This window comes from Pyxicephalus adspersus, chromosome 4 (genome assembly GCF_032062135.1).
Source record: "Pyxicephalus adspersus chromosome 4, UCB_Pads_2.0, whole genome shotgun sequence".
In the NCBI taxonomy this organism is placed as follows: Eukaryota; Metazoa; Chordata; class Amphibia; order Anura; family Pyxicephalidae; genus Pyxicephalus; species Pyxicephalus adspersus.
The window spans coordinates 111,204,820-111,222,414 of NC_092861.1; the positions used below are offsets into that span (position 1 = coordinate 111,204,820).

Sequence of the window (17,595 nt, forward strand, 5' to 3'; positions counted from 1 at the left end):
CAATACAAAAAGTGGGTTCATTAAAAGGAAATCTATTTTTTTAAACTAAGACCAACATTAAGACTTGACCTTCATTTGCTGAAGCTGTATCTCCTTTGTTGCTCTGTCTGATTGACGTCCAGTTCTAATATTCACTTTTCCCTCCACGGAGGTCAACCATTCATCAGTCTTTTGGAACTTTCTTTCCATCACTTTCAGTTTACTTAAAGCAGCATTAATTTGTCCTCTGGTTTCTGTAAGTCTTTGCTGGTACATTTGCCAGTCTTGTCTTAATGATTCCAGTTCCCTGTCTTCAGTGTGGGGAATGCCCCATAGTATAACTTCTTCTCTCATCCTTAGTGCAGTATTTAATAAGGCTTGACCTTCTGCACACCTCATCTGGTGTTCCTGAAAAAAAGAAAATGCCAACCATTTATTATGCTGTAAGATCTTACCAAACCTTCCATGAACCACAGGTGCCAAACACTTCTCACCATTTTCAAACTAATTTGGGACATTTCCACAACATATAAATGAGAGCTTCCTGAAGCATATCAAACATCCCGAAAGGGATCAACTGATAAATTCTAGTACACTCTGTGGGACATGTACAGTTGAGTCCCAGAGATGGATAAACAAACTAAAGTATATATAAACAATAAATTTATTGAATAAGATTTTACATCTAAATCAGTAAATTTCTAATTACTAGAGAGTGTGTGGCGGAGCTGAAGGTTTCTATAAAGCTATGAATCTGTGCAGCAAGAACTCAATTTTTTATTAAAGAGGTACAACTGTGCTGCTTAAAAATCTCAGGCTATTTGACACAGGTTAATGACCTCAAGATCAGTCAGTTACATTAAATGTTTATTGTCTTGCAAAAATATTTACGTCAGAACCTCCATATGTAGGGATTTTTTTAAGAGACAGGGTATATGATACAGAACAAATGTTGGATAAATGTTCCAGACTTTAAAATAAAAAATATCAGATGTCATTTAAAGGAGTAAGAATGTTAAATTGTTTTTTTGGGTATTCAAACTGAGATAAGTGCCAGCCACCAAAATGCTGAAGCCCTATAGCCGGAATAACCAGGGATTAAGGATTGTAAGCACCTTCTCCTAAAATAGATAGTGTATGAACACATAAATATTCCTCATACATTGAGCTAGGAAGGCAGCAGGGACACAATCTGACCATCTTCAGCTTTAGTATGAGCAACGATCCAGCTGAAATTGATCTGATCACAACAAATTCTATAAGCTTTATCGGCACAAAACATTCAGTTTATAATTATATAAACATAAATACAATACTGTTTTACCTTGACAAATAATTTATGGGTATCAAAGCATCAATACTGATTTACAGGATGACTGCATTGTTATAGTTTCTCTCTAAAATATTATAATAAAATTTGCAGTCTACCTGAAGTTCCTGAAGAGTGTTTTCAAACATCTCAATATTGCCATCCAGCAGCTCAAGACAGTCCAGCTTCTCAATCTCTTGCTGTAACCAATCATCAAATGCTCGAAGACTCTTTTGATAATCTTGATGGTGTGAGACTAATTTATCTGCTTTGAAAATGGCCTCCTGCAAATAAATATATTTAAGTTAAACAATTTCATATTCTCAGTAGCAAATGGGCCTAAATGATACAACACGTTTTTAATTTTAGAAGCATTATCATGCTTTGTTTATCAGCTTCTTCTGCTCTGTAAGACATTTTGTATAATTGAATTATTGTTTGTAATGAAAACATATTGTCAGGACCTGACCCATATTTTGCATGGGCTCTCAATGATTTTTAGCAACATATCTATGTATTACTGAAAAACAAAACTGGAGCACCAAAAGCGTTATTATTGGCATTATCAGTATAGGTACATATAACCTACAAGACACTGGACTAAACAGATGTATAAAAAATCTAATAGGTAATGTTAATTTGTTACCTTAGTTTTTCCTTGTAGTGCACTGTAGCGTTCCTGCAGGTCCTGGAACTCCAGCTGTGTAACATAATGTTCAGCCATACTGGACCCCTTCTTTTCTATTGTGTCCAACATAGATTTATGACTTATAACCTCTTCATTTAATAACTAAAAGAAAATCAAAGTGGTGGTGAAGTATTCCTTGGTATTATATTCTCAAGAAAGAAATAATATTTTAATACTGTTGCCTGGTTAAAAATATTGCTTGCTGAAGTAACACCTGTGCCAAGACTGTTGCATCCTATATTGGAAAGGTTATCCAGCTATTTTACATTTTTAAGATTTTAAAGATTTCCGGGCCTGCCAAATATTCATTCACATGGTCAGATGATCAGGAAAACTTTGCTACTGAATGCTATCGATTGAATCAAATGAATATCTAGGGCAAATCTGTCTGCATCTCTTTTTTCAGTTTTATTTAAAGAAGCATAAAGAACGTGGCAAACATTAACTAAAACATAAATCCAATAAACACAATAATATTTTTTAAAGCAATTTACTTGTTATTAGCAGCTAAAAGTAGTTGCTAATAAACAGTGAAAAAAAATACTGATTTATTTTCATCATGTTTTCTCTAATACCAGCTGTTGGTATTTGGTACTAAGTCTACACTAAGTAGACCTCATTATTTAAAGAATTGGTGGTAGATTTTGTGATTTTCTGTTATATCTATTCACCATTCACATAAAACACAATTGTGTTCCCCAGGAGGGATCGACAGATTTGCGAAAGTAAAGAAGACTGTTTTTTTAGTTTATGTCCGCTGTAATTCTGTAATTACAAATTAAAATCTTTAATGTTATATTGAATTTGCCACGTTTTCCAATTGTTTTCTTCTGTTCATTCTTTAAAGAAATCAGTAAAGCAACTTAACTTTGCAACTCAGGATTAAAATCCCAAAGCTACTCTAATAGGGATATAGTCGCTGTGACAGTTTGAATGATAAAAAAGAAAGTTCTACACCATGAACCTTTCCTCCTACATTTCATGTTGAAATATTGCTTTTACCTTCCTGTTACACAGTCACAAACTACTTTTTTGTTGTTAATTTGTATGACCCTCTGAAGGCACTTTCAGACAATTGTAAAATATTTTAGGTCAAAATTAATATATACATACTTTAGCTTTGCTCTGTGCTGCAATTTTGTCCCTCAGTTCATTATACTGCTTTTCAGCATCATTCATTCTTTCCTCAATCCCATCCATCCAGTTGGAGAACTGACGCACATCGTCCTGATAGCCTGTCCACTTAGACAGAGCCCCCTCAATTTGACTGTAAAAATAAAAAAACAATTAATAAAATACATTTTCTTGCTTAAAAGTGAAAACAAATAGAGCAAATTTATGTAGAGAGATATGCACTACATGCATAATACTTACCTTTTACACTGTATACAGGAGGATAATAAGGAAGCCCAGGAGTCCTTCAGGTTTTGAAGCTGGTCCTGAATGGCAGGGGCTCCTTCTGGAGATGTGTTCCTCAGAACAGATTCTCCTCGAGTTAATAACATTTTCATCTGTATTTCCTTCTCCTGCTTCACCAGTAACAGGACCTAAACCAAAACAGTTGTAATCAAGATTATCAGCTAATACCCACTCTAGTAATGTTCCAATTAGGACAAAGGCTATCAGATTGAATTAGGTACCAGTCTGGAATAAGTTTGTCCTAGTACTGACTAGAAAATCATTTTGCTAGTACGTGACATTGTATTAGGCTGAATTCATGATAAATGTACTTAATACAGTAAGAGAAAAGGAAAATAAGAGTATCACCAACATTTTCATAATTTGGTTTCAGTTTACATTTGGGCTTTCGTTTTGTTAATACAGACACTTATTTTGTCATAAAAGTCTACAGCATATCCCAACAGTTTTCAGTGGGAAAGAAAAACAAGATGCAAAACAAACTGCATCTGACTTATACAAAGCCTGTAACAGTTATCACTTTAGCGTAGTTGCACAATTGTAGTAACTAGTAGCTTTTTAAATGTACTCTGATAATCATTTAATATATAAAAACTGAAAACACACACATGCTGATACCAGATTAGCAATACAAAAAACATTTAGTGCAGAATTTGGGCTGAAATGATCATTCCTGATGATTTCGGGTAACAATTTAGGAACTATGGCTGTACAGAAAGACATCTCATCTCTAATATTATAGGATAAAATATAAATAAATAAAATACTTGTGGCATAGTTACCTCCACTTTGGACATTCTGCTGTCAAGGACACTTTTATCTGCTGTCGGGTGACAGTAGGACTGCAGCATATGAACAGAATCCTTTATCCAGTCCTGAAGCTCATTTAGACCCTGAGAAAACTGCTGATGTTCTGCAACAATTCGGTCCATTCTGGACATTTTTTCCTGCAGAAGAATGTGTTGCAATGTTGGAAATGAGAGAAATGCTGAGTCTTTGAATAAGATTTTACAAGATTGGAAGATAAGATTTACAGATTTGGAAAACTGTAACAATTGTGACTAATTTTCTACTTACAGGTCAAACTGACCATGCACTAATATAAAAAAAAGTAATGATGAATTTGATGTAACACATAAAAGCACATATTACCTACAGGATGGACCCTGAAACAGATAACCTGACAAGAGAAGCATTTGCTTAACAACATTTTTCTACTATGTCAACTGCTTCAGTGATATGAGTAGCACATTTACAATATACAATATGTTTTTTTGCATTCTTTATCCAGTAGTGGTGAACCATGGTATGCACCTGTTAGATGGCAGAAGTAGCAGTCAGCTCAGCTGGTTCTGACCAATATTTCATAATTTGTGAGCAGGTCAGCAACTCTAACTGCTCGTAGTGCCTGATTTACAATATTTTTGGAAGTCTTTCAAAAGCAATGCATGAAAATACACATGCATACATGCAGTATTAATATAATATTCTGAATAAAAAATGTAGCATGTCATAGAAAATGCTTTGCATTGCAGTCCCAATGATGATGTGGATTCAGTAACCTGTAAAGTTCATATACCTACCTGCAAGTGTCATAATATTACATACAAAAACCCAGAACTTTAACCCTTGAACTAGACTTACCTGAAAAACGTTCAAAAAAGTGTCAGAAAAGTCTAACTTTCCCAACATGCCTCCTTTTTTATACTTGTTACCATTTTTAATAAGACCTATCAAATTAGTAGTAGAGATGATACAGGTTACTGGCAGAAAAATTTCCATGCTTTGTTACATAAACAACAGGCACAGCCATAAAGATTGGACATAATGTAATAAACAAGCAGCAAAAGCAAACAGTAAAACATTACCTTTGTTAGATTGTTTAAAGCTAGGTATTGAGCAGACAGCTGAGACACCCTGTTCACACAGGTTTTGCTGGCAGACTGTCCTTCTCTCAACTGTTGAGCTTTTTCTTTTAGTCTGGTGATCTGTGGCTCATGACAGGCTATTTCTTCCAGGATAGACTAAAGAGCACAAGCACATTTAAGACAAAGCAGAAAACATTGGCATACAGACATTAGTAAAAGCTGGGTGCATTATGTTAGAAAATAGACCATATATACCCTAAACGTGCATTTCTGCTTTCAAACTAAATTACATGTTGGCTGTATATCTCTCTCTACCTCCAGTGTTGAAATACCTTCAAGGAGTTCTAAATACTACCAAAATACCTAAAGCCAAGTCAACAGTGAAGCCTATCATTTTTCCGTAAAATATAATATACTGATGGGGAAGTCTATTATGGTGAAAAACTGGGAAATTTCACAACTGGAGTCCGAAACAGTTATAAGCAGCCATCTAGTAATTAATCATATGGGTGTTTTGGGTGAAGCTGGCCTTTAAGCAAAGAACAAAATGTTAAATTGTTACAGTAGACTTAAGACTAAAGGAAATCATTTAGGTCATTTTGGTATAATGTCCTACACATTAGATCCTGGGGGATCCATAGCCATGGACAAGGAGAAGGATGGTTACAATTTACCTGAAGCTTCTGCTGTTCCTTTCTTTTAGAGGGCAGGTCATGGAGGCGATTATTACTGTCTTGGACAATTCTTTCAGTATTGCTGAGCCACTCCTGAACTGGCTTAGCACTTGTTTCAAAGTCTCCCATTTGTACCTTTAGATTCTTTAATTGACACAAACAAATTAACATACAGCATTAAAATAAAGTAACACCACAAATCAGCAAATTCTAAAAAAGAAGCATAAAACATAAAAAAAAGAGTAGCAGTAAAAAAAGTTTTGTGATTATTATCTCATGGTATTTATCCCACACACCTGAGCTATCACTAACAAAAAGACAGATGTAACTAATATCTGGATGGCAATAGGCAAAATAAGATTGTTATCGCATACGTGACAACTTGATCTTCCTAAATTTTGCCCAGATTTTCTCATCCTTTAACAATATTATGGCTACCCTTTATGTGATGTAAGAAGTAGGACAGTCCTGTAAATCAAAGAAGATGACCTAAGCAGAGCTATTCCTCAAGGAAATGCTATTGATTTGAATTTTAGTTTATTGTTATTCTACCCAATAGCCAAAAATGCTGTGTTGTCTATTTTTTATACAAGCAAACATTTTCCTTAGTTTTATCATGCTGTCAATTATACAGTATATACATATATACTACTAAGGACAAAAAAAGCAACCTCTAAAGCAGATTCCTTCTGATGAAGAGATGAGATGAAGCTCTTCCAATCATTTTTTGCAGTAAGAACCTTCTTCTGGATATTTTGAACTTTCTCTCCAGGCATAATACTGAACAAAAGTTCACCTCTGGATATGACTATTTGTAGTTTCTGTTGACCACTTTCACTTTCAGAAAGGCATTCCTGAAAAAAGAAATACTCAGGAAGCTGGAAACATACAACACAATACTTGTGCAGAATTCTCCTTAAATATATGCTACAACCACAACAACAACATATTATCTTACTTGAATTCTCTCCAGGCTCGCTGATGCTTCAGTAATGCTTTCATGAACATCAAAACACTTGGCGGTCATCACTTTTGCATTTACCAGCCACTGCTGAAAGTCACGGAAGGCTGTGCGAAATCTCTGCTGTAATGTTTGCTCTTTACTTTGGCAGGCCTTTGAGGCTTGCAAGCAAACTCTTTATAAATAAAAGAATAAATATATGAATGATATATATATATTAAAGATAGGATAACATGTTACAGTTCTCTGTTTTTTCTACTGATCATTAGTCAAAATTTATCTTACTTATAACTATTACGTATTTATTATAAGTTGTTATAGCATTTAGTGTATGTTTAGGTGGTTACCTTTAAGTTTGATAATTGACAAGTCACTTTAGAATGCCTTGAGCGCTATCACAGTTTTGGAAATCAGAAATATTAACAGTGAGGTCAGACCTAACAAGTTAGATAGGACCAACCATGTTCGTGAAGGTTGAACATCAAGGTTGCCCAATGCTCCACAACCTTTATATCCTTAACCTGCCCCTACATTCATTGACTTTAAGTTCATCCAGGTGCGTAGGCTAAGCACAATATGCAGGATTTACCTAGGGTGATCTTCACACAAACACAACCTTCCTTGGAATGCCCTCTTCTCCACACTTACATCCACCCAACATTGTATTTTAATATTTGTATGACTCATATCAACAGTCAGACTAGTGCCTAAATTTTCTTTTACCTATAGTTCCAAGAGGTTTCAATTTCCCCCTACTCTATCCAAAATGAAAAATACATTTTTTTTTAAATCTATCCTCAAATCATTTTAAACATGGTATCCTGATACTGGACCCTGGTCCTAAATGTTATTACAGTTGCTTATCATGCAGAGGCAGTGATTGGCTAGTTACTGCCTTGACAAAATCATCTACACTGTTTTGTGCTGTCTTCCTCAAGATCAATGTTATTTATTGACCTCAAGTGAGGTAAAACATCTTAAGTTTCTAGTTACATTGCCTTATGGCTAGTCTCGGAGCAATTGTTGTGGATCTTATGCAAGTGTTAGAAGAAATATACCTGTTATACTCCTTAATCAGAGCAGACACTTTAGAAGAGTATACACTCAAGTCCTTTGAAAATCTGCAAAGATCATTAAGTTGAGCTTTCAGGTCATCTGTGATACGTTCAGCTTCTGTAAGGGCGTTGAGGGCATCCTGAAATTAGATTTAATACAAGTAGAACAATACATCAAAAAAAAACTTGCTTAGGTTTAAAAATACTACGTCTTATTTCCTTTGTATTTCCAGTTTTCATGTCTTTATTGTTGTCTTTATCCAACTTGAAACATTATTCCATACTTTATATCACAAAGACACTAGAGCAGGAGAAGATCTCCCCAAACACTGTCTGTCTTGAGGACCAGAGTAAGTGTAAATCTTCCCAGTGGGGAGGACTGCCATCATTTTTTTTACCTGCAGCTGAAATGACATTTTTAGCAAACAATGGTTGCATCTTGTGCTAACAAATGCTAAATACAGCATCTTTGACTTTGTTGAGCTAATTGTGTGTAATGGTCTTTTATGTATTGTAATACAGTGCAGGTATTTGTTAGTTGGGAGTAATGATAGCCTCCACTTCCTTGGGTTAATTGTTACATACAGTGGCTTTTTACTGCAACATTACATAATTATTAAAAAGTACAGGAGCGTATTGTACTGAAAGCTAATTTTACTTTGGTGAGGGCAGACTGCAACTTAATATTAACTAAAAAGCACTTATAGCCAATTAGCTTTTATTTACAAAGTGCATTAAGGTTAATAAGTTATATGAATATACAGTATATATATGCCTCCAAACTCCCTTCATGTGTTTTTGATCAATGTAGCATATAGCCAAGTTCCTAGCAACACTTCCCCCCCCACCCCCCTTCATTCTAAAATCATTTTAAGGGTACAAGAAACTTGGTGTAGCCTATATGGACTTTAAAATGGTGGTTTTTAGCTCATTAAAAATAAAATACAATTTTCATTACAGTCTGGCTAAGGTGTGGATCATTTAGTATGTGTTTTTGTACACAGGCAAATTAAGTCATTTAGGGAAATATGGCTGGACCTACTTTGATGGGAATGTTTAGTCATTATGTAGAAGGTTCCTACATGGAGCTTTGTCTAACAAGTGGACTAGGAACCATATGTGACTTTTGAGTAAATGGCAGTGTGAGTAGGTGACATATCAGTGACAGTGACTGCTGGTTTAAATTGTTTCCAGGGACACTTTGCTACTAACCAGAAGCGTACATTTATTTCCTAACTGAAGCCACTATGCTTGCATTTTACGCTGAGTCCTCATATGACATCCTTCTGTAGTACAGATCCGTAGGGGATGGGGTGTGCTTATGACATCAGGGGTGGCTATAATGACGGTGCTTGTTAGTACAAGGCATGGTGGTGCTTGCCAGTAAATATAGGAACAATGCAATTCACAATCTGTTTTACAACCCTTTTTTAAAAGAGTAACTGCTGCTGAACAACTGACAAAGAATGAAAAAATATGATTTAGCAGACATTAACTGCTTAAGTGCATAGAGTTTATTTTCCTGTATACGGGACACATTTATACAGCAAAAAAAATGATTTCAAGTCTCACCTTCTGCCTGTGCCAGTATTCCCCTATTTCTCTGTCTGTATTTTTGCCTTCTCCTTCCACCAGCCTCTGAGCCCACTTTTCCAAAAACACATGGAAGTCTTGGACTGCATCTTCCAGCTTTGAGACCTGTGATGTAAACTCCTGTTCCGAGATTGCCATTTGACTTTTCAGAGTTTCCAGAGTGTTTTTAGTTTGACAGACACTTTCTTCCCACTGCTTCCAGTCTGCTTGCAGGCCTTGGATCTCTGCATCTATTTGTTCACATCCACTAGCGGTGGTGTTCTTCTTCACTGCAGGAGCCAGAGTTTCAACTTTGCTTAGGCGTTCAGCTCCGGTCTGTCTGGAATCTATCAACTCCTGCAATGGAAAAAGTTGTTGTTATAGCAACCAAAGTTGTTTGCGGCCCTAGAGCAGGAGGAAAGCCTAACAAAGTTTACAAAGCTGTGCAGGAAGCCTTTACTGCAATGATCCCGTTATTCCCGGGAAATGAGACAGCTCACATTCTATGTAGTTGCTAATTATTTCCAAACACTGATGTTCCAGTGGTTAAAAGTGAAAACAGTATGCTAGTAAGGCACACAAAATAAGCAATCTTTTTTTTAGTATAATGCATGTAATCTCTTGTTTGAAGTACAATAGACCTATCACCTGCAGAAATATAGAAATTATGTGCAATTCTAATGATTTTTTTTTTGTCACATAAAAATTTAGTTGAACAGTGAAAAAAATACATACAGCAACCTAACACATCGTCATATTAAATAACACCTCTGTAAGTGTAATAGTACATTGACCCCACCCCCTTCTGCAACTGTGCAAATGCCAATACAGAGAGATTAAACATATTATATTATATTATATATTATATAAATATATAAATGCATTGCACTCTATGCTACAGGAAACTGTAATTACTTTGTGAAACCATACATGTTTAAACATAAAATACCCCACCTAAAAAATGCAAAAATAAGCTATATGTGCTGCCTGTAATAGTATATTGGATTTTAAATTAGTTTTATGTCTGATGTCTGTGTCTCTCAGACAGCAAGTGAAATTTCCCAGCTAGGACACCACTAGGACTGCCCTACTGTATATAAAACTAAGTGGCCTATAATATGGGTTACATTAATGAAAACAAATGATATAATAAAAACATAAAATATTTTGATCTACTCCTAATACTTTTTTAGACACATTCATTATATTTTTCTGGGTTACACCACTGCTTTCATTTTACTAGCCATTTATAAAATAGGTTCCCCATGAGTAAAGCCTGGTGACAAATGAAAAAGGCAAAAATGTATATATTTATTAGGAAAAAAGTAAATAAAAGATATCAAGTATGTAAAGTAATTCATAAAGTACGTACTCCGTACCGTATACAATAGGTTTCGATTTATTTATACCCAGTTGTATTTTCATTCTTTCTGCTATAGACAAGACTGATATTTTCCTCTCACAGGGGTTTTTTTTTTCTAGTAACTCACCTTAATCTTTGTGACTTTCTTATGGATAGCAGCAGAATCTCCTGAGGCATCAGACCAGCGGTGAAGTTCTTCTTTAGCTGAATGCAGCCAATCAGTGAATTCTTGTACCGCATCCAGGTAGAGTAAATGATCTTTCAATATGTCTTCAATGTTCCTCATCTTTTCCTGAACACAAAAAAATATGTATGTTATCCAGTACCTATTTAGGTGTAACAGCAAAATTTAATATTATGCAAATTTTAGCAAAATTAATTATTAGACCTTTCTAAAGTCAAAACATATAATTCCATTAAGCATGAAACTCTACATTATACAAAATTTTGTTCAAAACACAAAATCAACTAATAGACAGCCATGGTTTAGAAACATGAATGGCCAGATTTACCATTAGGCAGTGGCATGGTAGACTTGAATCTATAGGACTTAGAGACAATAGGAACACTTGCAAATTACTAAAAATTATCAAAGTTAAAGTTAATGAAAACAAACAAAGATTTATATTTGAGCAGTGAAAAATAAAATGAGATATAATAACCACAGACAGTAAGTGAAGTAAACAGAGAATTCTTAGTACTTAGATCCATATTACTGCACATATCATTATGGCTTAATCCACCTTACTCAACCTTTTTACCTTTTTGGAACCTCTAAAATGCATTAAAAATTGTGTCTTGTAATTAAACAAATTTAATAGGGGTTAACAGGGAAAAAGCCTCCTAAATTGGTGGCCAGTGAAATAAATGCCCCTCTACAGTGGTGGCTAAAAAAAACTAATAACATATTAGAGTCATGCAGCTGGCTCTACCAAATGGGAGGTCAATCAGTCACAGTTTGAGGAACCGCTAGAAACCTTTTGGAGGAACTGTGAAGTTCCATGGAACCACAAGGCTAAAAATGGTTGTTTTAATCACTAGGTAAGTAGTCATAGTTTTACAAAACAAAAAAATTTGAAAGTATAAAAATTTGTTGATGTTTTAGAATCATTCACTTTCTCTGAATGTAAGGAAAGCATACAAATGAGCACATTTTATTTCCTCAGTTTGTAGGTAAATAATATCTTGTACTGGTACAAAGTATGTCATGCTACCCCAAAGGTAGAATATATGTATAGTATTCAACAGTTTTTGTCTGTGAACACAAATATCCTATCTGTGACATTTTTCATTTAACATTATACCATTAACCTCAACTTGCATGACTCATTCCCCCCACTATACTTTAAATGAACCTAAAAATGTGGAAAGTTATAATTAAATGTTAATCTATTTAGGGTGACAGTGCTTCATGCAACAATTTAGCCTTGCTACCCTTAGCAGTATAATACATTCACTGCCATACCACCATGGTGCTTACCGACAGTTTTGTACTACAATAATATGAAATAGTTTATTCCCATTTCCCATTTCACCAATTTTATTACAAAAACATATTTTCTATTAACTGCAAATGTTTATTTAGAGGAATATATGAAAAGTTTACTTTAGCAACAGTCAAGATGTCATTGAAGTGCATTTTCAGATCATTCTGCATGATTTCAGAGAAGGAAGGGTCCTCAGTTTTCTGGTGTAATTCCTTTGTCTTTTCAATGAGATGATGAAGCGTTGTGGAGTGATCTTCTACATCTGATAGGATGGTTTGAATGTGATCTAGTAAAGCAAACTTTTCCTTCAGGCCATTCTGGGGCTGGAGTGGTTGCTCCAATTTATGATCCACGGACTCCAGCCACTGTTCCATTTGAGTTTTTCTTTCAGTGTGTTCATTCCATTGATTGATCACGGCCTCTAAAACACTGAATTCAAAACACATATGAAAATTACAAACCAATTCTATGACTATATGTAGAAAAGAAAGAAAAAATCTGAGTTGGATGTAATCGATTGTACTCATGACACGACAAATAAACGTTCGATCAAGATTTGCCAACATATCCAATTTTTTAACCAATCAAGAGAGGGAAAATGACCGGAGATAGATTTTATTATAGATTCACTTTACATCTGATAATTTTATTGGATCCGAATTTGATCAGAGAAAAAAGCCCTGTGTCAGACACCTTACGATGTGATTACAAAAAATGGCTAAGGCTGTGGAAAAAATGATTTGTTATATTGATGTTCTATTGTAGAAATACTGTTTCAGTAGTAAAAATGAAAATAACTTGATCAGGATATGCAAATTACTTTAATGGTGACTACTGTTAGATAAAAGAAACAACTGAATTTCGCATTACTAAATAACAGATGAATAACTAGTAACAAACCATAATAGATGAATACAAAAGTTTATTTTTTTGTACTACAGTTTTCAACGGCTAAAAACAATCTGAGGTTCCTACCTGAGACACCGAGTGGCTGTGCTGTTGACAGTCCCCCATACATCCTTCAATGTCTGCAGCTGCATTTGTATTATCATCTGTCCATCCATGTTGCTACTCTTAAGAGCCTGTTCACCTTTCCCAATAGCTAAGTTTAATTTGACTTCACCTTCACCTTTAGTTAGTATGATTTCCTAGGAAAACCAAAAATTAAATGTTTTAGGGGAAACAAAAAGCATTGCTAAAGTTGCCCACACAGTTTACAACTGAACTGATATGAAGTAAGTATTTAAAGTTCAAGGATATAAACATTTATTTCATCCAAACATCATTTGTGTTACAATTTTATTTAGTGTTTTTTAGTCTATTAACATTAGTATCTCTTAAGGAAAGCTGTATCTCCCATACAGAGCACTCAGCTTTGCTCTGCCATGAAATACAGTAAGTGTGTGTTCCTTTTATTCCCTATAATGTATACAATGTAAAGAAATTATTTTTATCATGGTTGTAGCAAAGAATGAAGGAGCTTAATCTTGGCTGTATAGTTGTGCAGGACACATATTGGGCGTGCATATATTTATTAAAGCTCTCCAAGGATGGAGAGGATAAACTTTCATCCGTGAACGTGGGTGATCCAGCAGTGATTTGTTAGCAAATTTTCCCAATCCTGGACCAGATCAATTCTAGGGTTTTTGGATCACCCAGGTTCACTGATAAAAATGTATCCTCTCCAGTTTTGGAGAGCTTTGATAAATCGGGCCCATTGTGTTGGGATATTTTCATGATGTAGAGTTTAGACAAACCATGCTCAGACTTTTTCAGAGCTTCATAGTACTTGCAGTTACTCAGCAGCATAACATAAATTGTATACAGGCAATGCTGGTACTTGGAATTCTCCAGTCCCACAAGTAGAGTGTGTGTAAGCCATGCTGGGACATGTTTATCCTCAAACCTTCTAATGAACAAAGAATATTGTCCATTATGGCTTGAAATAAAATCTCATAAACATATAAAGTGGACACCTGACCATCACATCTATAGGAATTATAATAACGGTCACCATTCTTCTGGTAAGGTGCACAGTAGTCTTAAATATACACTTTAGCAGAACTCAACTTTAAGGGTTGTCCATATGGTTTTGGCTATATTGTAGGTATCATGGACAAATCTTAACAAACTTTTTTTTCTGTATACTGAATATTGGTTGTGATGAGACTTATGGGGGAAAGGAACCTGTATACTCTTCCAATCATTCAATGTGCAGGATATTAAAAATACAGAATCTTTTTCTCTATGTGACTGGATTCCTAAAGTTGGTACACATACCATTATCACCCCAAACATCAATAAATTAGGCCCAGTTTCTAAACAAATGAGGTGGTGCAATTATGTGTGTTGAGTTTAATCCTTTCTTCAACTAATTTTGCATAAAATAATATTTTGAATTTCATGCTTCCTGATGCTGCTGAATGTGTAGGTTTATAAATATAGAATGTGGCCACAGAGATAAGTTGCAGGATGGAATTTACCTGAACCTGCTGCTGGCGTTTTTCTAGTGTGCTTTTGCTTCCTACTGTACTGTCTGTAGTGGAGAGCTTGTCTTGGATATCTTTCAGCCATAACCATGTAGTTTGTAATGCTTCTTCAAAAATCTGATGCTCTTGCACAGCCACCTGACACACACGAAGCTTCTCCTTGACTATTTTTACCAGGTTCTGATAGGTTGTGAGAAGCTGAAAGGACTGACGAACTTCTTGCCCATCCCCACGACCATCTTCATGGAGAGCCTGAGCTCGTTGGCAAAGTTTCTCAAATGAATCTCTGCAACACAGAGTATAATGCTAAGCCAATAATACATAAATAATAAAAACGACAAAAGGCAGAGCACAACACTGATTTATATTTTCTTGCCCTCCCATGGATTCCACCTAATAAGGTATAAGTTTATGCATCCATTTCATTCACAATGGGTTGATTTAATACATGAGTTTAGGCTGTTCACACAGGAAAGTACATTATCACTCTGCAAAAGATATTGCACTTAGCTTAGTAAATATGGTGCAAATTCACTTTGAAGAGAATGCATGCAGAGAATTTTTTATATACAGTGCCAGACCCACTCACATACTTACTCTTCGTCTGTTTCATTCAAGGGAGTAGAAGAAAATTTGCTCATGAGTCAGCAGTAAGAGGGCATAAGATAGGAAACCTTCATATAAGGTACAACGTCTTTTGTTTATCTATTCAGGTGAATACTTTTTTGGAACCTAGATACCCACTTAATACCCACCGACCATATTTTGTTCACGCATACAAATGCCTGTTTTATATTTTAAATATGCTAAAATGCATAAACCAATCATGAGTTTCTGAGATCAGTTACTAAGCAGGTATACTTGCATACAGGCTGTATTTTCTTCTTATGCTTTTGTTGGTTTCCTTCTACAAATCCTATATACATATACTCAGTAGTGATGCAGAGTTTGTTGTCACTAGTTGCTAGATTTATAGGCTCTTTACTCATATTTACCGTGCAGCCAGCAGCTCCTCCAAAAACATTTCCACTTTATGCATCTCATTTTTCTTCTCTGGAATGTGCTGCTTGCTCTCTCCGAGGGTCTCAGTCTTAATCCGCTCCTCCAGCTCATGAATCCACAAGCTTAATTTTTTATGTTGATCTTCAAAGCTGAAAACCATACATTGGGTGTGTAAAGTCAGTTATTTAACGTCAGGTTGTGTTTCTGGTTGTGTTAACATTTTCATTTCCGTTTTTCAATTCATATACATCCATTTGCCTGTTATAGCTTTATGCACACTTTTTCCAGGTGAAGCGCTTTTAGGAAAGTGTAGTAACTAAAATCTGGTTTGTTTCTTTTAAGTTGCTCAATTAAAGTGGTTTGTCAGGAAAAGCCAATGTTGCTAGGCAGAAAAGGATTAACCAGGGTAACACTAGGAAAAAACTTGTTTCTGTATGGTCCCATAAAAAGTGGAGCTTAGAAATAAACTTACTAATATCGCCATTCAGGTTTATTCTCTCATTTACTGGGAGAAACTAATTATCATGGGTAAAGGCAATACTTCTGCATGATTTCATTACTTTTGTTCCATGCTGAATCTATCCACCACCAGGGGTGGCTAGGGACAGTTTGGTTGGGGGGGTAGAGGGCTAAATAATTATGATGTCCAAATGAGATGGGATCTATCTGACTTGCTGCAACTTCTGATGCACACTGTAAGAAGATGACAATATGCGGTAGAATCAAAGTAAGTAATTTCAGTATAGGAGAGGTGCCTGTACAACTGTGAATGATGCAAGATTCAGCTTTAGGTAGAAACAATGATCATAACTACATACACATTATCATATTCCTCAATTCTAGAAGGTATCCAATCTCTCTCTCTCTGAATATATATATATATATTTAACATATAGGTTTGTATATACTTTGTTTTTGGTATACAATGGTATATGTGTGCAGGCACTAACCTTCCAAGCTCAGAGACGCAGTCCTCTAGAACCTGCTTATCATTCAGACATTGCCTTTTGAAACTTTGAAACTCTTTTTCTGCTTTTGATATTTTCTCCTGAATGCTGAGCACCAGTGCCTTTGGCAAACAATAGTAGAGTCTTTCACCTTCTTCTGTTGCAGTATCTAATTTACTTTGACCTTTGCTGACTGAGTCTAGTACATCCTGTGTTAAATATAATAACAATTAGTTGTATACTTTTGTTGGGAATTAGCAAAACTCAAGTCCACATAAACACTTGCAGGGGCATTCTGGAGATGTTACTAAACCTGTTGCCTCACACTATTCACATTTACTTTACATATTTTATATTTATTCATATAAATGTTAATTTACAGTGTTTAAAAATGCAAAAGCACTGATGTAAATACAATTGTGATGATTAATGATTTATTCACATGTATAGTCTGCAATTATCTCATTATGTCTATAATGTGCATAGAGGCATCAATTTTTGCTTGTCGGAGGCTCTGCTTTTAGTATTACTGTGGTTTACTTTACTGTTTTTTTTGCAGAAGTTTGTAAAGTATAGGATAATGTACAGATTGTTGTTATACAGAGAATGTAATACAGCTCAGCATACAAAGCACAGCAGTGATGAATAAGTAATGTACACCCCTTTGTACATAGTGTAGTGTGCCAGAATATGTACTGTACAGCAGCGGGGAGTACATTAGTGCAATGCTATAAAGTTTATAAATTGTGGACGTCCTGTAAGAAATATTGCTGCCAAAAATA

At 35.2% G+C, this 17,595-nt stretch overlaps 1 protein-coding gene across 1 annotated transcript in view; it reads right to left on the reverse strand.

Moving 5' to 3' along the window:
- SYNE1 (spectrin repeat containing nuclear envelope protein 1) overlaps window positions 1–17,595 on the reverse strand; it is a 198,065-nt gene that overhangs the window by 104,758 nt on the left and 75,712 nt on the right. Inside the window, exons 47-64 of the mRNA XM_072410249.1 lie at window positions 16,817–17,022; window positions 15,860–16,015; window positions 14,859–15,150; window positions 13,351–13,523; window positions 12,495–12,804; window positions 11,016–11,180; window positions 9,526–9,882; window positions 7,957–8,093; window positions 6,896–7,073; window positions 6,609–6,791; window positions 5,938–6,081; window positions 5,264–5,419; window positions 4,178–4,342; window positions 3,351–3,523; window positions 3,090–3,243; window positions 1,935–2,078; window positions 1,408–1,572; window positions 70–387 (exon numbers count right to left, since the gene is read on the reverse strand). Of these exons, the coding sequence (XP_072266350.1) occupies window positions 70–387; window positions 1,408–1,572; window positions 1,935–2,078; window positions 3,090–3,243; window positions 3,351–3,523; window positions 4,178–4,342; window positions 5,264–5,419; window positions 5,938–6,081; window positions 6,609–6,791; window positions 6,896–7,073; window positions 7,957–8,093; window positions 9,526–9,882; window positions 11,016–11,180; window positions 12,495–12,804; window positions 13,351–13,523; window positions 14,859–15,150; window positions 15,860–16,015; window positions 16,817–17,022 (3,576 nt within the window). The remainder of the gene's footprint in view (window positions 1–69; window positions 388–1,407; window positions 1,573–1,934; window positions 2,079–3,089; window positions 3,244–3,350; window positions 3,524–4,177; window positions 4,343–5,263; window positions 5,420–5,937; window positions 6,082–6,608; window positions 6,792–6,895; window positions 7,074–7,956; window positions 8,094–9,525; window positions 9,883–11,015; window positions 11,181–12,494; window positions 12,805–13,350; window positions 13,524–14,858; window positions 15,151–15,859; window positions 16,016–16,816; window positions 17,023–17,595) is intronic.